Below are 23,183 nucleotides of genomic sequence, written 5' to 3' on the forward strand. Positions count from 1 at the left end.
TATTAGACATAGGACCCCAGAATGAATAACCAGAAGGGTCAACAGCAGGATGCCAGCTTACAGGGCTGTTTGTGAATGAAGGGGCCCAGGACCCAGTATGTGATAATGATGTAGTGCATATTGCAGAGTTTTTAAAAGTCTACTTTTAGCAGACAAGGGGATGGAGTTTATCAGATTATTTTCACCGTTCATGGACATATAGGTGCCTGGACCAGATATATGGACATGTCAGGATGCCCTTTCATTAACTTCACACAGTATAGGTGCCACCATCCCATGTGACACATCACTGATGCAGATGGAATCAATCTGTTTGGTTGGTCATTATGCTTTCCATTTAGAATACTTTGGGGAATTGTCTTCCACTGAAACCATAGATTACTTATCGTCTGGCCCAGTCCCATTGAACCACTAGACAGGCACTCTGAAGAAGACATTTTGCAGCCCTGGTTTACAGTACCTCCAGCTTTGACTGACACTGAACTCAGGTTGTTTTACCAGAACTCTTCACCTGAAGTTCCTGTAAGAAATGTCAAATCATTGTTCATGTTCCTTGCCTTGGCCCAAGATGTTCTGAGGTTCTGGTATAGATCAAGATGAGGTCTCATTACACATCCTTTCAGCCATGTGTACTGGCACCAAAGTATAAAAATTATAAATATGGTTGCCTTATGGGTGAGAAGGAGACTAATGCACAGAAAGGAGGATGGCACCTTCCTTGGGCATCAGTATATGAGGATGGCCTGCAGAATAGCAGGCACTTAAATAAACATATTTACCATGAGGACAAATGCATTTCTATTAAATGAGAAATGTCAAATAGAATTTGTGTCAGATTTTTCTTTATGTTCTGGGATCAGAGACAAGGCCTCAAGCTAAGGACAAGGTGTTCATAACCAACATACTGTGTTCAGAGAGTGACCTGGAGAAAGAGCCATCTCCCATTTTCTGCAAGCTCTTTCATGATGCAAAAGCCCACTCATCCAAAATAAACGTTGAGACTTGCATTCTCCATGAAATTGATATTTTTCCTAATGGGTGAAAATTGGTTCTTAGAGTGTGAAAAAATCTTAACTATCACAATGTTTCATGTTAATGCTCAACCCTATCCAACAAAATCTTATTCCTCAGTATTTAATTGCTCTTGGTATGTGTTCTTGGGGATCACACAAGCAGCATTATCATTGAGTTCATGGAAGATACACAGAGTGTATGCAAGATGAATTCTACAAAACTATTGAGGACTTTCTCTTGATGGATTTCTCAAATATAATGCATTTGATTTTTATTGCTGAATAACTTATTACCAAAAATATAGTGGCTTAAAAAAAAACCAAGTCTATTGTTTCATAGTTTGTGTGAATCAGGAGTTCAGGCACAGCTTAACTTAGCTGTCATTCACAGAAAGAAGATGAGGTGGAGACACAGGGAAATGCCATCTACAATCCAAGGAATATCTGAGGTTAGCAGGGGCTGGGAGAGAGGCCTGGAAAAGATTCTCCCTGAAGTTCATAGTAGCTTTATTCATACTTGCAAAAACTTGAAAACAACCAAGATGACCTCCAGTAGGTGAACTGGTAAAGAAATTGGTAAATCCAGATAATCAAACATTATTCAGAACTAAAATTATATGCGCTCTCAAGCCCTGAAAAGCTGTGGAGGAATCTTAAATGCTTATTAATAACTGAAAGGAAAAATCTATATGCTGCATGATTCCAACTATGCGACATTCTGGGAAAGGGCTCCACCCCATGACTTAATTCATTCCCAAAGACCCACTCCAAATACCATCACTTCAGGGGTTAGACTTGAACATATGAATTTCGGGGGGGGATACAAACATTCGGTCCATAACAGACTTCCTTAAGTTTTACATAAAGTCCTTGTCTGTGGCAAGGTCCCATGCAGAATATCACACATTTACGTGTGTCTCCTTAGGCTCCTCTCAGCTGTGACACCGTCTCTGACTGTCCTTGTTTTTGATGATTTCTACAGATTTGATGAATACTGCTCAGATTTATTGTAGGATGCCCCTCTGTTACATTTTGTCTGATGCTTTTCTCATAATTAATCTAGGGTTATGGGTTTTGGGGAAGGTCCCAGAGGAAACGTGCCATTTTCATCAAATCTACATGATTTATGCCTATTGATATTGATTTATTGTTGGTAAGCTCTTGATGACCTGGCTAACTTGTATTATTCAGGTTTCCCCACTGTAAAGTAACCCTTTTTCCTCCTTCCATTCATCCCCTTTGGAAGGGAGTCACCATGTGCAGCCCATACTTCAGGGGTAGTGAATTGGTTTTCCCCTTATTTAGAGTGAAGTGTCTTCATAATTTGAGAGTTTCCTGCAAAGAAGATTTTTTTTAATTCTCCATTTATTAATTTATTAAATTATTTATTTACATCTATATGGACTCATAGATATTTATTATATTTTGGTTTATAATCTGTCTTAATCTATTTGGGTGCTATAACAAAATATCACAGACTGGATGGCTTACAACAGAAATTTATTGCTCACAGTTCTGGAAGCTCTAATTCCACTATCAGCTTGGCAGTTTGATTGGGTGAGGGCCCTCTTTTGGATTGCAGATTTCTCATTGTATCTTCACATGGAAAAAGGAACTAGGATGATCTTGGGGGTCTCTTTTAGAAGGGTACTAATCCCATTCATGACAGAGGAGCCCTTATGTACTAGTCATGTTCCAAATGCCCCAACTTCTAACATGGTCACATTGGGCATTAATATTCTAAAATGTGAATTTTGAGGGGACAAAAACATTCAGAATATGTATATATATATGTGTGTGTGTGTGTGTGTGTGTGTATATATATACATATATATACATATCTATATGTGTGTGTGTATATATATATATATATATATATATCTCCAATATTTCTTGCCCAAATTGTTCCAGCTTTGTCCATTGGGACCTCTTTCAGTTTGTTTCTGAGCCCCTTTGACAAACTCTAATCAATGTCAGTTTTTGCTTTTTGGTTTTGTTTTCTTTTGGTTTTTCACTTCCTTGGGTTCTGAAGAATATTGAATTTTTGATAGGATTTCTGAACACAAAGAAGAGAGATTAGCCTTTAATGAAAAAACTTTAGAACACAAGAGCCAGATGATTGAATTAGATAATTTTTATTTTGAAATCCAACATCTGGTAAAAACTAATTTATTCATTTATTAAATTAAACAATGGCCTAGTATGTGGCAGTCACTGTTCTGGCACCTGAGGATTCAGAGTCCCTTCTCATAGAACTGATGTCCTGTTTGAGGAAGAGACAACACATACATCAGTGTTCATTTTGCCTGGTGCATGAATTTCAGTTTAGTTAAATAACATCAATCCCCCAACACAGGGTTCGGATTTCAGTCACCACAGGAACTTTACTGTGAACGATACATAACGTACAACTTTGCTGCTAAGTATACTTCATTCCACAAATCATTATGTACTAACAGATGCTCATCGTGATCAGTAACCAATCATATCAATTCTTTGAAAGTCTGTAGTGATTGGTCACTGTGACTCTCTTACACAGTTTAGGCACAGACAGCAAAATACGTAGTTGTATTTTCTCCTGTCTCCCAGTGATAAACCCACATGACATTTACAAAAGTGAATAATTATAAAAGGGAACTGGCAACAAAGATGAAAGTGCCATGGAGAGACAAAATATGATGATGCGAGAAGTTATATTCAAACAATATAAATGGATTACAGAAGAAATAGCTGACCAAGGTACCTTAATAGTGTTAGAAAGATTCTACATATGCAATCAGAAGAACTTAGTAAAGGCAAACTTACCACATAAATGAGGAAAGTTGTGGTGAGGAAAAGAGTGAAAATGTCCCAGAGGAAGTGACAACAGCAAATACTTTGAATTAAAGAAAGTTTGTAAAGATTTCACGACATTGAGAGTACAAGGCATAAAATGTCGGAAACGGATCCAAACTTTGCAAGGAGCATAATTCACCAAGTTGTAAAAAAGATGCTCTTATATTATAAATTATGCAAGAAGAAGAAGGCAAGCACGATTCAAACACTTTGGATAAGTTTTTATAAAGAAATAAATTGCTTTAATTCTCAGTGTTTCTAATTTGTTAAACTACATATTATTAGTAGCTGACAGTAAGAGAGTTCCTAATATTTTGAAATCAAATTTTAATGATCACAGAACAATCTTTATTTATCCCATTGATTACTGAGATCACTTTCCATGATTCAGTTTACACAGTAATTTTTATGGTCCTTCTCTACTATGCAAAGTGAGAACTGCCTATGCTTCGTATGTCAGATGGTAATAAGTGTTCAGGAAACAAGTTAATCAGGTCAAGAGGTCATGGAATGTGAGGCTGAGAGAGGAACTGATACTTTATACAGGATGGTATATGGAAGATGGCTTTGATAAAGTGATATTTGAGCAGAGGTTGAAATGAAGGAAGAGAGTGAGCCAGGCAGACATGTTGGAGGAGGAAGCAGAGGAATGATAGGATTTGACTTACATTCCCAAGGAATCACTGAGGCTGAAACAGGAAAGCCAGTCAGAGACTATAGCAATGGTGCAGGAAGAGATGATGGTGGCTGGGACCAGGGATCAGTGGTGGGGGTGAGAATGTGCAGATTATGAATGCAATTAAGAAGTGTGCTGGAGGGGATTGGACTGGCTCATGAGAGCTGATATTTACATTTTCAGGAATTTTGCAAACTAGTTGTTAAACTGTTGCTAACTTGAAATTGACCACATTGGGAGTATTTATACCAAGAACTTTTCTTTATTTTTTTTTCCTTTTGGATAGTCAATTGTTAAAGAGTTCCATCTGATCACTGGACATAAACATTTTGAAGGCAGAATTGAATACGTGATATAAAAGAAAGAGAAATCAAGGATGACTCCAGGCTTCTGGACACAGTATATTTACCATGAGCAATAGGGTTGGGAAGGATGCAAGATTATAGAAAAACTACTCTTCCCATCATGGAGAGAGGAGGGAACACTATTTTCTGGGTTTGAGAAGTTGGATATTTAGACAATGAGGAAGGAGAATAATTTTTCTTAAAACTAAGATGGGGAGTCATTTGTACTAAAAAGGCACCTCAAAAGGTGGGGAGTCAGGTGAAGGCAGGAATCCAGAGGACAGAATAACTCCTCAGCACAGGGCATTATTGTGTAGTTCATGGCCGAGTCCAAGGTGATGGATGAGAGATAACCTGATCTGTGTTGATCTGACTTATTTCTCACGTTCCAGGGAAATGTCCTGAGTCAGCTCCCAGAGCCACTTCCCATGATCCTTGCTCAGGACCATGTATGAAGACCCAGCTCTGGTGGCTTCAGGGGCATGTGGGCAGGCAAGTCTCCACGGAGGAGAAGCATTTGGAGCAGAGTCATGGAATCTCCCAGTTGAGTCCTTCTCCTGGGCTGGGTCCCTCAGGAAGGGAAGGAGGCAGCAGACACTGAGGGTGACACCAGCAGGGAGGAAGGAAGGAGCTGTGAGAAACATGTCCATATTTAATTATCTGCTCATCATTCAGGAAATGTTCCTTGCATGCCTCCTATGTGCCCAGGTGTTCTCCTCTCGGGATGCCTGTCTTGAGAGGATGAGCAGCCCCTGGGATAGCACTCTGACCCCTCAGCCTCCTCCCCAGTTCTGATGCCCCATCCCCAGCCCTTCTGTTCTGTCACATGGAGGGTCAGAGCAGAAGCCGCTCTCAGAATAGCCAATCCAGAGTTCTCAACATAACCTGAAAATGTGGATTCTTTTTGCCCCAAGGAGCCCCAGGACTCAAGTGTTTAGAAATGGTCTCTAAGGGAACCACCCACTCAGCTCCTCCTCATTCAGCACCCTCTGCCCACTTCCTCTACAGAACTGCTAAGAGACACCCTTTGAAAACCCCTGATCCAGCCCACCTCCTCCAGGACCCCACACACCTCCTGGGAGTTGGGCACCTCTTAGAGGGAAACAGGATACTCCTGAGGGTATTGAGGGAAGTGTGTCCCCTTCTCTTATCCCCACGTGGGCCCTGACCCTGTGTGACCTATGGGCTGGCTCCCCTACTGACCTTATGTCATCTAGGACAGACCTTGTCCTGCCCTCCCTCCTACCCCAACTTACAGTCAGGCCCAATGCTTCCTGTAGACAAAGATGACAGAGACACCGACCACCAACAGCACCTTGGGGCCTAGGAGGAGAACTACCAGGAGAGGAGAAGACAGCTCTGGGCCTGGAAATCATCAAGGGACAAGAGGAGCGATTAGAGGGATCACACAGGAGCCATTCCCAGGGGCCTCGACTTACTCCATCTGAGGCCACCTGGGCCCATCAGCACTCTGAGGCTTTGACCTGCATCCTGGGCTCAAGCTTGAGGCAGAAATCAGCATACAGGAGTCCCTCATTCTCCTACTCTCTTTTCTCAGGCTGCAAGGGTGTTATTACTTGAAGAGAAAATGTCAGAAGTGAAAATAACTGTGAGACAAGAGAAAATTCAGCAAATCCTAATAGTCTCTCACTAGGCTGCCATCCCATCTTCAACCAGCCACCAGGAAAATTATGGAGAAATAGACAAGGCAGCTAGAGTTATTTGGAAATACCACCACCAATATAAATTTGTCTAAACTTTGAAAATATTGGAAAAGTGTCCTAAGGAGCACAGATCATAGAAAGGGGTTTAAAAGTATGTGTGATTTAAAAGGGTTGGAACAGAATCCCCAGAACCTGTGCATATGTTACCTTACATGTCAAAAGGGATTAGCAGTAGTGATTTGTTAAGGATCTTGAGATGGGCACATTTTCCTAGTGGAGGCCATGTAAGCACAAAGATTCTTATAAGTAAAAGATTGAGGCAGAACAGTTGGAGGAGATGTGATGTCAGAAGCAGAGGTCAGACTGATGTGAGGCCCTTTGCCAAGGACTGTGGACACCTCTGGGAGTTGGAAAAGGCAAGGAAATGGATTCTTCTCAAGAGCCCAGCTACCCATTGTAGACTTCTGACCTCTACAACTGTATGATAATGCATTTGTCTTGTATTAAATCATTAAATGTGGTAATTACTTACACTGACTATAGGAACCTAATTCAAGGAGAACAGATGTGAATAAATGGATATGCATGAGTTAAAGTGCATAACTTCTGGGTAGAAAAATTGGAAAGAAGGAAGACGTGCTGATGGCAATTGAGAGGTAAAGGGAAAAAGTAAAAAGCAGGGGGATGGGATTTAGGTTCCTGAAAGACAAAAGAGAACCAAAGAATTAGAGGACTCAGAACATTTCTCCCACTATCAAAACCAACCAACCGGGCTTCCCTGGTGACGCAGTGGTTGAGAGTCCGCCTGCCAATGCAGGGGACACGGGTTCGTGACCAGGTCTGGGAGGATCCCACATGCTGCTGAGCAACTAGGCCCATGAGCCATGGCCGCTGAGCCTGTGCATCAAGCCTGTGCTCCGCAATGGGAGAGGCCACAACAGTGAGAGGCCTGCATACTGCAAAAAAAAAAAAAAAAAAAAAAAACAAAGCAAAACAAAACAACCAATGAACCAACCAAAAACTCCGTTAACATCTTGACTTATGCTGTACTAGTGAAGAGAGGTCCATTAGGCTAGAAATATTGTAAAAAACCCCAATACCATAAAAACAAACAATAAGATGTGCATCCTCACACCAGACCCACTGGATGCAGCCTGCAGTGGTTGGAGCCCTCAGATGCCTGGGGTAGGCTTTGGATCCAGGGAGAAGGATCACATCAGCATCTTACACTTCTCTTCAGCCTGCCAACCTAGGTGCTCCAAAAGACATTTCCAGCTTTACTACACTAGCAAGCATCATGCGTCAGGCACCCTGCAGCACCCTGAAGTACCAGCCCTGGTTGAGCCTGAGCAGAAGATGGAAGATGATAAAGCATTTACAGGTCATACCAGACAAGATGGCATGGACTCTTCTCTCCTACTCTCCTCGTTCAGTACAACTTGAACCCTAGAAATAACACACGGGACAAGCATAGAAGGACTCTGAAGTGGAAGAGGAGGCAGACTGTCTAGGGACCTGAGGACTGGAGGAAGAACACAGCAGTCAGGAACCAAGCACAAGAGGAGACACAGGTGTGGCACTAGGAAAAAGAAAAAGTCTAAATCAATAATCTAAATTCCTGCCTCAAGAAATGAGAAATGAAGGAGCAAAATAAACCCAAAGCAAGCAGAAGGGAGGAAATAATAAAGAAGAAAAATCAGTGAAAATGAAAACAGATAAACAATAGAGAAAATAACTGAAACAAAGAGTGGGCTCTGAGATAGCCTTATCCACCAGAAGGCAGACAGCAGAAGCAAGAAGAATTACAATCCTGCAGCCTGTGGAACAAAAACCACATTCACAGAAAGATAGACAAGATGAAAAGGCAGAGGGCTATGTAGCAGATGAAGGAACAAGAAAAACAACTAAATGAAGTGGAGATAGGCAACCTTCCAGAAAAAGAATTCAGAATAATGATAGTGAAGATGATCCAGGACATCGGCAAAAGAATGGAGGCAAAAATCGAGAAGATGCAAGAAATGTTCAACACAGACCTAGAAGAACTGAAGGACAAACAAACAGAGATGAACAATACAATACCTGAAATGAAAACTACACTAGAAGGAATCAATAGCAGAATAACTGAGGCAGAAGAACGGATAAGTGACCTGGAAGACAGAAATGGTGGAATTCACTGCTGTGGAACAGAATAAAGAAAAAAGAATGAAAAGAAATGAAGACAGCCTGAGAGACTTCTGGGACAACATTAAACGCAACAACATTTACATTATAGGAGTCCCAGAAGGAGAAGAGAGAGAGAAAGGACCAGAGAAAATATTTGAAGAGATTATAGTCGAAAACTTCCCTAATATGGGAAAGGAAACAGCCACCCAAATCCAGGAAGCACAGAGAGTCATATACAGCATAAACCCAAGGAGAAACATGCCGAGACACATAGTAATCAAACTGGTAAAAATTAAAGACAAAGAAAATTTATGGAAAACAGCAAGGGAAAAACGACAAATAATATACAAGGAAACTCCCATAAGGTTAACAGCTGATTTCTCAGCAGAAACTCTACAAGCCAGAAGGGAGTGGCATGATATACTTAAAGTGATGGAAGGGAGGAAACTACAACCAAGATTACTCTACCCAGCAAGGATCTCACTCAGATTTGATGGAGAAATCAAAAGCTTTACAGACAAGCAAAAGCTAAGAGAATTCAGCACCACGAAACCAGCTTTACAATAAATGCTAAAGGAACTTCTCTAAGGGGGAAACACAAGAGAAGAGAAGGACCTACAAAAACAAACCCAAAACAATTAAGAAAATCGTCATATGAATATATGTATCTATAATTACCTTAAAAGTGAATGGATTAAATGCTCCAACCAAAAGACACACGCTTGCTGAATGGATACAAAACAAAACACATATATATGCTCTCTACAAGAGACCGACTTCAGACCTAGGGACACATACAGACTGAAAGTGAGGGGATGGCAAAAGATATTCCATGCAAATGGAAATCAAGGGGAAGCTGGAGTAGCAATACTCATATTAGATAAAATAGACTTTAAAATAAAGAATGTTACAAGAGACGAAGAAGGACACTACATAATGATCAAAGGAACAATCCAAGAAGAAGATATAACAATTATAAATATATATGCACCCAACATAGGAGCACCTCTGTACATAAGGCAACTGCTAACAGTTAAAAGAGGAGAGCGACAGTAACACAATAATAATGGGGGGACTTTAACAGCTCACTTACACCAATGGACCGATCATCCTAAATGAAAATAAATAAGGAAACAGAAGCTTTAAATGACACAATTTAAAGACCAGATAGATATAATTGATATTTATAGGACATTCCAACCAAAAACAGCAGATTATACTTTCTTCTCAAGTGTGTATGTGACATTCTCCAGGAGAGATCACATCTTGGGTCACAAATCAAGCCTCAGTAAATTTAAGAAAATTGAAATCATATCAAACTTCTTTTCTGACCACAGTGCTATGAGATTAGAAATGAATTACAGGGGAAAAAACGTAAAAAACACAAAAACATGGAGGCAAAACAATACCTCACTAAATAACCAAGAGATCACTGAAGAAATCAAAGAGGAAATCAAAAAATATCTAGAGAAAAATGACAATGAAAACACGGTGATCCAAAACCTGTGGGATGCAGCAAAAGCAGTTCTAAGAGCGAAGTTTATAGCTATACGAGCCTACCTCAAGAAACAAGACAAATCTCAAATAAACAATCTAACCTTACACCTAAGGGAACTAGAGAAAGAAGAACAAACAAAGCCCAAAGTTATCAAAAGGAAAGAAATCATAAATATCAGAGCAGAAAATAAATGAAATAGAAACAAAGAAAACGATAGCAAAGATCAATAAAATTAAAAGCTGGTACTTGGAGAAGATAAACAAAATTGATAAACCATTAGCCAGACTCATCAAGAAAAAGAGGGAGAAGGCTCAAATCAATAAAATTAGAAATGAAAAAGTAGAAGTTACAACAGACACTGCAGAAATAAAAAGCATCCTAAGAGACTACTACAAGCAAGTCAATGCCAATAAAATGGACAACCTGGAAGTAAAGGACAAATTCTTAGAAAGGTATAACCTTCCAAGACTGAACCAGGATGAAATAGAAAATATGAACAGACCATCACAAGTAATGAAATTGAAACTGTGATTAAAAATCTTCCAACAAACAAAAGTCCAGGACCAGATAGCTTCACAGGTGAATAATATCAAACATTTAGAGAAGAGCTAACACCCATCCTTCTCAAACTCTTCCAAAAAATTGCAGTGGAAGGAACACTCCCAAACTCATTCTATGAGGCCGCCATCACCCTGATTCCAAAACCAGACAAAGATACTACAAAAAAGAAAATTACAAACCAATATCACTGATGAATATAGATGCAAAAATCCTCAACGAAATACTAGCAAACAGAATCCAACAACACATTAAAAGTATCATACACCATTGGGCTTCCCTGCTGGTGCAGTTGTTCAGAGTCTGCCTGCTGATGCAGGGAACATGGGTTCGTGCCCCGGTCTGGGAATATCCCACCTGCCATGGAGCAGCTGGGCCCATGAGCCATGGCTGCTGAGCCTGCGTGTCTGGAGGCTGTGCTCTGCAATGGGAGAGGCCACAACAGTGAGAGGCCCGCGTACCACACACACAAAAAAAAGTATCAAACACCATGATCAAGTGGGATTTATCCCCGGGATGCAAGGATTCTTCAATATATGCAAATCAGTCAATATGATACAATATATTAACAAACTTAAGAATAAAAACCATATGATCATCTCAAGAGATGCAGAGAAAGCTTTTGACAAAATTCAACACTGATTTATATAAAAACTCTCCAGAAAGTGGGCATAGAGGGAAGCTACCCCAACATAATAACAGCCATATATGACAAACGCACAGCAAACATCATTCTCAATGGTGAAAAACTGAAAGCATTTCCTCTAAGTTCAGGAACAACACAAGGATGTCCACTCTCACCACTATTATTCAACATAGTTTTGGAAGTCGTAGCCACAGCAATCAGAGAAGAAAAAGAAATAAAAGGAATATAAATTGGAAAAGAAGAAGTAAAACTGTCACTCTTTACAGATGACATGATACTATATGTAGAGAATCCTAAAGATGCTACCAGAAAACTACTAGAGCTAATCAATGAACTTGGTAAAGTTGCAGGATACAAAATTAATGCACAGAAATCTCTTGCATTCCTATACACTAATGATGAAAAATCTGAAAGAGAAATTAAGGAAACACTCCCATTTACCACTGCAACAAAAAGAATAAAATACCTAGGAATAAACCTACCTAAGGAGACAAAAGACCTGTATGCAGAAAACTATAAGACACTGATAAAATAAATTAAAGATGATATCAACAGATGGAGAGGTATACCATGTTCTTGGATGGGAAGAATCAATATTGTGAAAATGAGTATAGTGCCCAAAGCAATCTACATATTCAATGGAAACCCTATCCAATGGCATTATTTATGAAACTAGAACAAAAAATCTTAAATTTTGTATGGAGACACAAAAGACCCCTAATAGCCAAAACAGTCTTGAGGGAAAAAACGGAGCTGGAGGAATCAGATTCCCTGACTTCAGACTATACTACAAAGCTACAGTAATCAAGACAATGTGGTACTGGCACCAAAACTGAAACATAGATCAATGGAACAAGATAGAAAGCCCAGAGGAAAACCCATACACCTATGGTCAACTAATCTATGACAAAGGAGGCAAGGATATACAATGGAGAAAAGACAGTCTCTTCAATAAGTGGTTCTGGGAAACCTGGACAGCTACATGTAAAAGAATGAAATTAGAACATTCCCTAACACCATACACAAAAATAAACTCAAAATGGATTAGAGACCTAAATGTAAGACCAGACACCATAAAACTCTTGGTGGAAAATATAGGAAGAACACTCTGACATAAATCACAGCAAGATCTTTTTTGATCCACCTCTTAGAGTAATGGAAATAAAAACAAAAAGAAACAAATGGGATCTAATGAAACTTAAAAGTTTTTGCACAGCAAAGGAAACCATAAACAAGATGAAAAGACAACCCTCAGAATGGGAGAAAACATTTGCCAACGAATCAATGGACAAAGGATTAATCTCCAAAATATATAAACAGCACATGCAGCTCAATATTAGAAAAACAAACAACCCAATCCAAAAACGGGCAGAAGACCTAAATAGACATTTCTCTAAAGAAGACATACAGATGGCCAAGAATCACATGAAAAGCTACTCAACATCACTAATTATTAGAGAAATGCAAATCAGAACTACAATGAGGTATCACCTCACACCAGTTAGAATGGGCTTCATCAGAAAATCTACAAACAACAAATGCTGGAGAGGGTGTGGAGGAAAGGGAACCCTCTTGCACTGTTGGTGGTAATGTAAATTGATACAGCCACTATGGAGATTCCTTAAAAAACTAAAAATAGAATTACCATACAATCCAGCAATCCCAGTACTGGGCATATACCCAGAGAAAACCATAATCAAAATGACACATGCACACCAATGTTCACTGCAGCATTATTTACAATACCCAGGTCACGGAAGCAACCTAAATGCTCATTGACAGACAAATGGATAAAGAAGATGTGGTACATATATACAATGGAATATTACTCAGCCATAAAAAGGAACAAAATTGGGTCATTTGTTGAGACGTGGATTGATCTAGAGACTGTCATACAGAGTGAAGTAAGTCAGAAAGAGAAAAACAAATATCGTATATTAACGCATATATGTGGGACCTAGGAAAATGGTACAGATGAACCGGTTTGCAGGGCAGAAATTGAGACACAGATGTAGAGAACAAACGTATGGACACCAAGGGGGGAAAGTGGAGGGGGTTTGGGGTGGTGGTGTGATGAACTGGGTGATTGGCATTGGCATGTATACACTGGTGTGTATAAAATTGATGACTAATAAGGAAAAAAAAGAGTGGGTTCTTTTAAAAGACCAATAACATTGAAAAGCTTCTAGTACAACTGCAAAGAAAAAATGAATTACACATTTTCAATATCAGGAATGAAACAGAGGACATCACTACAGACCCTTCAGACATCAAAAGGATAGTTAGGGAATGTTATGAAAAACTATACAGCAAGAAACTTGACAACTTAGAGACAATGGAACAAATACCTCAAAAAGCAGAACCTACCACAGCTCACACTATATTAAATGAATAATCTGAATAGTCTTAAATAATTCAAATTCTTTTCAAATAAAAAAATAGATTCTCAAGGCCCAGATGGAGTCATGGAAAATTTTTGCCAAGAACTTACAGATGAATTAAAATTTTGGTGCACAAAAACAACAACAAAATACATTTTGGAAAATTTGAATTTATACTCCATTTTAAATGATATTAGGGGATTAATATTGATTATATATTAAGTGTGCACTGGTATTAGTTTTTGTAGAAAATCAAGGTCCTTAACCGTATGACCACACAATTGTGGACTCCACTGACAACTGGTTGTGCACACAGGAGTAAGTTAAAGTGAACACAATTATGCAACTTCTCTATATCTCTTGTTTAAGGGAAGTTGTTTCTTCTCCCCTTCCTCTCTTTATTCTTCCAGCAGGCAGGGACATGGTCACTCAGTGACCTAGCATTGACCCCGAAGTTGAGGACAACACCACGGGCATGTTGGAAGGAACGTGGGACTTTGAAAGGTCTTCTGGAGGAAAGACTCCTGGATGTGACTCGACCCTCTCTTGATGTTACATGACAGCCTATAAGACATATTTTATTCATAGAAAGGGGGACTGTCCTTGGGACGATGCCCAGCTGAGGGGGAACCTGTCTTTAATTAGCACATATCTGTTATAAAGCCTGGTGGTTCCTGTCCTCAGGGACTCAGATTCACCTTTATTAGTTTAGCCCAATCATCTGAACTAAAGGCAACAAATCTTCAACAGCATCCCCCGTCCCTCGTTTCTCCCTGAGTCTCCCTCTGGGTTGTTGAAGCAGGAACAGAGATCACAGCTGAACTGAGATCTGCATTTAGAAAATGTTCAGTGAGCGACTGTGATCATTACTAGTCCATTGTCACAAATCAGGGGACAAAGGAGCCCTGTGCAGTGACCACTCATGGTCACCTGGGTGCCAGGTTCAGACTCACACTTCATGTCCTCAGGGCTACCCTTCCAAAATTTCACAGAATATTAGGTGCAAGTGTCTACTGGGGTGATGTTACTGATATAGATGGAAAAGTCTAGGCTGGAGAGAGACTAAGCAGAGGTTAGAAAGGACAAGGAGGAGGGAGGTGGGTGGGTGGACAGGGAATGAGGAACATAATTACTGTTAGTTGAAGAGCGTGAGAGGCAGGACTCCATGAACAGAATGATCTCCCTCCTTCCTACTTTCTTTCATGGAAATTTATGTCAAGAGATCTATAAAGAATATGCCAAACTCTTACCAGTGGTCACTCTTGGGGGTGTGGGATTTAGGGGAGGGAACTTATTTTGAAATTCTATTTTACACCTATTGACTTCTAGATTGTTCTATAATAAGCATGAATTACTACCTTTAATATTAAATAAAAAAAGTAAAGAACTGGGTCAGTTGGAGTGGAGGCCTCACCAATACGTTCATCTGCATCCTGGTTCTTCTGGGGAGCAGAGGACTCCACAATGTGGTTTTTGGTGACCGCCGGCTGTCCGTCATGCTCCGCCAGGCAGGTGAGCAGCACAGCCTTCCTGTGGGCAGATGAGTTCACCACGAGCCAGCTCGTCCGGTTAAAGGTCCCGTCCTTGTTCTCTATGAGGGTCGAGGCCATGTCTATTCGGGACACATTTCCGTTCTCCAACCAGGTCAGCTGTAGGCGCTGGGGGTAGAACTTGTTCACCTGGCAGGTGATATTCACCTGGTTCCCCGCCATGGGGTGTTGGGTAATCGTCAAGGTAGGCGGAACTGAAACAGCATAGGCAGAAGCTCTGACCTTATGGAACCAACAGGTCACAGGAGAGGGGCTGGATAACAGCTTCCAGCACAGCAAGGGAGTCACTAGAGGACAGAGCCAGGCATGCAGCAGGTGCTCAGACACCGGGGGTGTCTTTGCATAGAAATGAAATCATAAGCACACTGCAGGGCGCACAGTAGGTGCTCAAGGACTGGGCTCCTAGTAGGTTAATGATGTGTGTCATCTACAAACACAGCCCCTGGCATGCAGTTGGAATATAATACCTGCAGCAAAATATACGAAATCGCCAAGCACATAGGGGCCTGGCTTATAGTAGGTGCTCAGTAGTTGGAGAAACTATCGATAAAGTAAAGGAAACTACTCAGCACAGTGCTTGGCACATGATGGGTGTCCACCTGGCAGCTGCCGTTAAAACGATAGTTAGTGACCAGCTCATCTAGGAGCCTGGTGATGGGGCAGGACTGTCAGGAAGTAGATTCCAGGCAATTTGAGGCCTGGAGCAAAAAGCAGGGAGGAGGAAGGGGCTGAGGCCTTGAGAGCAGGTGCGGGCTTAGGCTGGCGTGAGGGGCTTCTACCTCGGATGGTCTCAGACAAGTTGGCTGTCCCACGAAGAGGAGGGTCTCCCTGCAGGGTGATGTGGGTCACCTCGCAGATGACCTGGGAGCGAACATCCCCTGGGGCCAGCACCACCTTGGTTGTGCTCGAGATGCTGTAGGAAACTTTGTTTCCCTCTGGTTCCACGTCGGTCTGGGAGGCTGAGAGCTCATTGCCATTTTTGAACCATTTCAGGGAGATGTTTCTGGGGGTGAACCCGTGGGATTTGCAGGTGAAGCTCACTGTCTGCTCAGGTGTGACCCTCACTGTGGGGCCTGATACCACAGGAGGAGAGGGTTTGGCTACAAAAGGAACATTTATAAATGATGAACATGATTGTAATTATCATCACTAATGATGAAAATGTGACGCAGTTAAGAACCACCACACATATTATGTTTTAAATTCTTCAAATAGTTCTGGGAGGGCAGTGTCATCATCCTCATCTGACAGAGGAGACACACAGGTTCCCAGAGGTGACTCTGAGTCAGGGGCAGGGCTGACATCGAATTCCAGGCCTGAGTTCATAGTCCACCTTCTTACATCTGCCAGGTGATTTCCCACCAGTTTGGGCAAAGGAACAAAAGTACTGATTGGTCTCACTCTCCTATTAACTGTTCCTAGCTGGGCTCACCCTGGAAAACTTAGGTAAGTTCGGAGAAGTGTTCACAGAAGTAAACGCAGGGGAAGCGGGATCATAGCGGGACCACATGGAAGCTGAACCAGGCTGACCGTCCAACGAGAGCTGTGGCCATGGCACCTCCCAGCTCCTCGTCTGTGAAAGGGGACAGCAGGCATTACCCTTCCTGGGCTGCAGTGAGGGTTAAATCAGGTAGTGGGAGCATTTTTGCTATGAGTAAAACACAAGATGATTCACAAAACCAACAAACACAAATATCTCTTTAACCTGGACTGTATTTATACCCAGAGCTGTCCCTTCAGGTGTTTATGAATTTACTGCATAGTTTTCATTCTTTCCACGAATATTTCAGTAGGACTAATGTATCAATCCCTGAATTTCAAAAGAAGGGAACAAAGGGATGTTTTTCTGAGTCTGGGTTCTTCTCTTGGTTCAGTTTTGGGTTGAGAAGAAAGATCACTGAGTGCTGAGAAACCAGTGGTGGTTAATTTCTTAATTGTTATTAATTCTGTGGAGACACAGGCACAGGCCTATAATGCACCCAGAAACACACAAATGGGTAAATGAAACGTGAGGGTGCTTTCTCTCTTTAGAAGGTTCCTGTAGGGTGTCTCCCAATTGTTCATTGTTACTCAACACCTCCTGTAAAAGTCAGCAAACATTACAAATATTTGCATTTGTAAATACTTAACTTGCTTCTTAAAACTCATCAAACGTTTGAGGACATAGCAAGGAGTTACCTTAAAATGTCAAATTGTATAAACACCAGCATCCTGGACACCCCTAAAGGGACAAGATACTCTGATCAGTTACCACTTGTCCAGAGTTTCTTCAGAGCCTAAAGAGGGCCTGATCTCTCCATCACCCTCAGCTCTTTAATCCCCTCGCCAGCCCTGTGAGAGAGGCCCAAGAGTGACTCCATATATGGGATGAGGCTCAGGGAGGACGAAGCTGGACAAGGGCACCCAGCAAGTAAAGGTCAGAGCTCATCTCACTGCACGCAGGACAGATCGATTTTAGTGTCACTGTTCGTTATCCTTGATCCTCAGTGTCTGTTTCTGGACAAAGTAGATACAAGCACCACCTGGTAAGATGAGCCAGGATATATGTAAAACACAGAGCCTGACATATAGTAGGTGCTTAATCAATAACACCCATAATTTGTAAAAAATGAACAACACCCATGATTGTTATCATAAGATCTGGCCATTCTAGTTCTAAAACAAAAGCACAACAGAAACACCAAGAAGAGTCTCAAATCGTGCTCCATGTAGCTGTCATACAAAAATCCACAGGAAAAAACTAGTAGAAACACCAAATTATAAATCTGTTCCCATTTTTAAAAATAATTCCCTCAAGAAACAAGTTTGGGGAATTGGTTTTCAAAATACACAAGAGATCACAGGCATTTTCCTGCAGATGAGCTCTTTACGGAAGCTGTAAGCATTTTGAAAGGAGGAAGAACAGATTTTGTCAGTGTCACTGTGGCGTGTTGAGGCAGGAGGTCTCCAGGCTGAGCAGGGAGCATTTGCAGGCATTCCAGAGCCTGTTTACACACACATGTGTGTAAAGATGGGAAGGTTTCCCCAGTGATGAAGCTCGGGTCTGAACAGGGTGGTCTGAGTTGGGAGGATGCACCTCTCAGCCCAGGTGAGCTCTGTTGGAGGTGGGGTGTGTGCCTGCCAATCGATTCCAAATGACTTTCTTGGGCGTCCTAAAAGCTGTCACCGTCACGGGCTATTCTGAAGCGCTCACACACAGGAGAGCTGTTCGTACAACCCAGGCACCACGGGTGACCCGCCTCTGTCCTAGAAAAACCACAGCTTTCCCTCTGACCTCAGAGAACACGTGACTCAGGGCTCCTCTGCCCTAGCAGGGCACCAGCATCCTCTGCAGGAGTGAAAAGACTCAGCTGCCCAGGCCCACGTTGGACCAATTAAATCAGAATTTCTAGGGTGGAACCAGGGTCTAGGGATCTTTTACCATCTCTCAGGTGATTCTAATAAGTAGCCAAGGTCTAAAGGAGCCCAGCTCCACCCCAACCCCAGTTGTACTTAGTCCTGTAGAGAAAGCGACCCATCCGAGGTCCTCTGGCTCCAGCACAGCAGAGCTCACGTTGGTGGAACACGTACCATATGCCAGGATCTGCTCTAACCTCTAGACATGTGTCCCTCATTCAGTTCCTGCAGATGCTCTGTGAGGGCAGGGCTGTCACTGACGGATGAGGATACGAAGCCCCAGTGTGGGGAGGGACTCGTCAGAGGTCCCAGAGCTGGGATAGGGCAGAGCTGGGATGGAGGCCCAGGCAGGGGAGGCTCAACCCAGGCTCTCAACCACTGTGCACTGAGCTCAGTGATACCCAGTCCACCCCATCCAGAGCTTCCCAGATGCTCCCGAGTCATCACAGACCCCTGAAAGACAGCGTGATTACCACCATTTTACAGACGGGGAAACTGAGAACTAGAGGGAACTGAGACTAGCTAAGATCACACAGCCTGGGAGGCCAGCACCATCGCTCTCTGAGGGGCTGTCCTGTCACCAGGTCGTTGTACCTTCAGGACATAATGCAAAGGCTGTGTGATTATCCTCTTTCTACACGTGAGGAAATGGGACCCAGCACAGGGAACTGGGTCACAGCCTTGAAATAACACCTCGATTTGGGGGGCCCCTACTCTGTGCTGGTGATTTAGACAGAGCACCTCAAATCCTTCCAACTCTCCTGAAAGGAGACCATGATGATCACCATTTTACAGATGAGAAAACTGAGGCTGAGAGAAATGAAGGGACTGTCTCCTCACCCTCCCCACCACTGTGCCCCAGAAGTGTTTCCTGTCACCTCCAAGCTTTCATGGCTATCAGCAGAGCAAGCGCCCCACCTTCACAAGCCCCCACACTACCACCACCCTCCCCTTTTCCCTCTGAGATTCTTGACTTCAAGCAAGTACAGGGAGGAGTGGCTTCTGAGTGCCCAGGCCTGGGGACCCTGTAGCAACAAGGGAAGACATGGGCCCCTGACACCTGAGTCTAGAATATGAACTCTTGCTCACACGGGGCCCCCAGCGCCCTCTAGGGAGCACCTCATCCTCGGCCTGCAGAGCCAGGAATGGGCGTGCATGGTGCTGCTGGGACTGCACTGGCCCCTCTCTGTGCTGTCCACGCTGTACTTCCTGGAGCTGCTCCCCCATGAGGCCTAGTGAAGAAGCAAGATCGCAACAATGGAGAGAAAAACTCCTGGTGCTTTTAAGTGTGCTGAGCCCTGCATTTTAGGAACATTCAGCACATCGTGAGACACTGTAGTATCTGTCTGATCTGTGGTAAAGCTAGACTTGCCTCCCATACAGGACTTTTTTAAATGCTTATTGCTAAAGAACAGAACAATACAAGGTTTTAAGAGGACAGGCCTGGAGTTTTCTCCACACTTGCCAGCACAGTGGGGTGTGCAGAGAGCAGGGTCGTGAGTCTAGGTACTTGGGCTCAATCTTGGCTCCCCTACCTGCTCACATATCAGGTCCTCTCTCTGAGCCCCAGTGTCCTCATATGTAAAAGGGACAACAGACAGCCCTACCCTCAGAGCACTGATTATAAGGAGTAAATGCCGTGAGGAAGATTCAGAATCTGACAGGCTGCTGCTCCCCTCCCCCTCCTTCCCTTCTCATCCAGGGAATCCTCTGGGCAGGCGGCCTGGGGAAGAGGACGAGCAGCCTCCTGGGAGGCAGCAGATCTGAGTGGCAGTGGAACCACTTACTAGCTGTGATTGGCTGAGCAAGGGAACCACCAGCTGGGAAGTTTAGTAATAGCTGCAAAGTCAGGATAAAGCCACCTTGCCTGCTAATGCCTGGAGCTCTGGGAAGATTCATTTGCTACCATGACTAGGAGGGAAAGTTGGCAATATAATCACACAAATTAAAATACACATCCTCTCTGATCTAGCAATGCTACTTCCAGTGGGTATTTCCCCTTTGAGGAGAGTGACACATGGAAAGGTTATCCACTGCGGTGCTGTTTCGATAGCCCGAGGTTAGGAACACCTTAGTATCCGTCAACAGGAGACTCTAAGATGAAAACGATTGTCTCCATACCCTGAATGTTAAGCAGCTGTTGAAACAATGCGCAGCTCTAGGTGCTGGTATGGAATGAGGGACTTGGGATCATGTGGCTGAAAGTAGGGAGAAGCTTCCCGTCACCTCAGGACTTAGGGCCTGAATGCGAGGAGCCTCCTGACCCTATGGGAAAGCAATGAAAACATCATGTTCAATGGTTAATTCAAGGAGCTTTTATTCTTTAACTTCCATGTACCAGGCTCTTCCATGAAACCAGTTCCAATGCTGGTACAGGAAAGAGCCTGGCCTGGAATCAGATTGGGTTCTGGAAGGATCCCCTCACTCACTGACCATGGGACTGTGGTCTGGGTTCCAGTCACCTCTTGGCCTCAGGCCACCATCTGTACATGGAGGGTTGGGCAGACAGTGTCAAAAGGTCTCTCCTGTGTCACAGTCCAGGATTCAGGAGTTAGGAAGAGGATCCAGGGTCTTTGTCAGAAAACTCTTAATGAGTGCCTTTGCTGCCTCAATGGGGCAGCCCCTAAGTCACCCACATGGGGAACCTCTTCCCTGGGGAGGGACATTCTGAGATGACCCAACTCTGCTGGGAGCCTTCAGTGACTCTGTGAGTCGGTCCCTGAATCACAGGAGGGTTTTCCCAAAAGACCCCCAGGAAACACTCAACCTCTGGGCATCTCCTCTAGCCCTGGCCGTTAGAGTAAACACTGAACCTATGCCTCTAGGAATTTCTTCTCAGTGTGATGTTTCTGAAGAGGAAATAAAGAAACCCTGCCCTGGATGGACTTCTCTTTGGAAGGGGAGAGAACATAAGTTCCACGGGAGAAGAGCCTTGTCTGCTTTGTTCACTGCTGCTTCCACAACATCTGGAGCAGGGCCTGGCACACAGTAGGTGCTCAATAGGTGCTGAATAAAGAGAAGACTCAGCCACACTGAGGGGAGCACTCTCTGGAGGCAGGAGGTGATACCTGGGCTGTGACGGGGCAAGTCGCTCAGACCTTCAGTTCCCTCAGCCCTGGAACCAAAGGGCTAGACGGGATGGAAAAGGCAAGGGCTGTGGAGCCAGGCAGACTGGGGTTCCAGACTTTTCCCAACTTTCCCAGTTGTGGGGCCTTTGGTAAGTAGCACAACCTCTGCAGGCCTCAGTTTCCCTGATCTGTAAAAGGGAGTGAAATCAGATCTTGATATAAACACCCACTGCTGCACTTGATCCTTCTTTTTTTTCTTTTTTCTCAAAGGGTGGAGGGCATTCTTGTTGACTTGTTGTCACAGACCAGGGGGACAAAAGAGACCCAGGCCATACTCACCACTCACAGTGAGATGAGTGCCTGGTCCAGACTTAACCTCCACGTCAGGGCTTGCTCTCTTGAACTTCACACAGTAGTACATACCGGTGTCTGCTGGCGTGATGTTACTGATGTGGATGGAAAAGTCCATGTTGTTTCTCCTTGTAATATCTGCAACAGTTGTTACTCGAGGGAAGGGGCCTCCTTTGAGACTGTAGATTAACCCCCGGCCTGGCCCTGTGCCCCTGAACCAATTGACGGGCCCCACGGGGAGCAGGGAGGTCACGTCGCAGCGCAGAGTGGCCGTCTCTCCTGCTGCAACTGAAACTGACCTCTCAGGCTGAATCACCTGCAGCTTGTCCTCACCTGCCACTCCTGGAGGGAAACACAATCCAGTTATTTATTCATCCTTAGGTGATCCAGTAGGTTTTCTCAGTTATTTATCAACAACAGTTTTCATTAACTTAGTGCACCATGAGCCAGCCTTGAACTCAGCCCATTGCGTGTATATTGCATGCAACTTGCACAATGAACCTATAACGTGAGACCCTAATACAAGAGAGGAATTGAGGCACAGAGAGGTTAAATGATGTGGCAGAGAATGAGTTTGAGTACTTGAGCCCTCATTGGAAGTGTCACACTTCACCAAATATTTCTGGCTGTTCACTTTGTGGCCTCCTGGAGTGCTGCACTTCTGGCCTTTGCATTAGGTGGGATCACATGTCTTCTTTAGACCACTGAGTTGTGAGGAGAAGTGATGGATATATTTCGTAGGTTATTCATTTAACTGCAAGAGGCTTTATGGACCAACTTCCATCTTCCCCAGAGATCCACATTCTCATGATGAGGTTGGCTCCAACAACCTGGATACTTGAGTGGCAGTGATGTGCAGAGCTCCCAACACAATGAACATTTAGTTTAAGAAGAAAGTAAAATATTGTTTCAAGTCCCTAGCATTTTTTCCCAATGACATAGTCATGTTTTATTAGTTACCTAAGGCTGCTGTAATAAATTATCAAAAATTTAGTGGCTTGAAGTGACAGTTTTATTATAATTCTGGATGTCAAAGGACC

At 43.1% G+C, this 23,183-nt stretch overlaps 1 protein-coding gene across 3 annotated transcripts in view; it reads right to left on the bottom strand.

Annotated features, from left to right (window-relative positions):
* Window positions 1-3,132: 3,132 nt before the first annotated feature.
* Window positions 3,133-23,183, bottom strand: part of SIRPB1 (signal regulatory protein beta 1) — a 50,060-nt gene continuing 30,009 nt past the window's right edge. For 2 of the 3 annotated variants that reach the window (XM_027078716.1, XM_027078718.1), the window contains 5 exons: window positions 22,132-22,485; window positions 16,108-16,428; window positions 15,193-15,522; window positions 6,125-6,233; window positions 3,133-5,499 (listed from right to left, as the gene is read on the bottom strand). In XM_027078716.1, the coding sequence (XP_026934517.1) occupies window positions 6,127-6,233; window positions 15,193-15,522; window positions 16,108-16,428; window positions 22,132-22,485 (1,112 nt within the window). In that variant the 3' untranslated portion in view covers window positions 3,133-5,499; window positions 6,125-6,126. The remainder of the gene's footprint in view (window positions 5,500-6,124; window positions 6,234-15,192; window positions 15,523-16,107; window positions 16,429-22,131; window positions 22,486-23,183) is intronic. The other variant, XM_027078717.1, reaches the window with a different exon arrangement.

Source organism: Aethalodelphis obliquidens, unplaced genomic scaffold (assembly GCF_003676395.1).
Source record: "Aethalodelphis obliquidens isolate GAN/ISIS:26980383/991018 unplaced genomic scaffold, ASM367639v1 scaffold42, whole genome shotgun sequence".
In the NCBI taxonomy this organism is placed as follows: domain Eukaryota; kingdom Metazoa; phylum Chordata; class Mammalia; order Artiodactyla; family Delphinidae; genus Aethalodelphis; species Aethalodelphis obliquidens.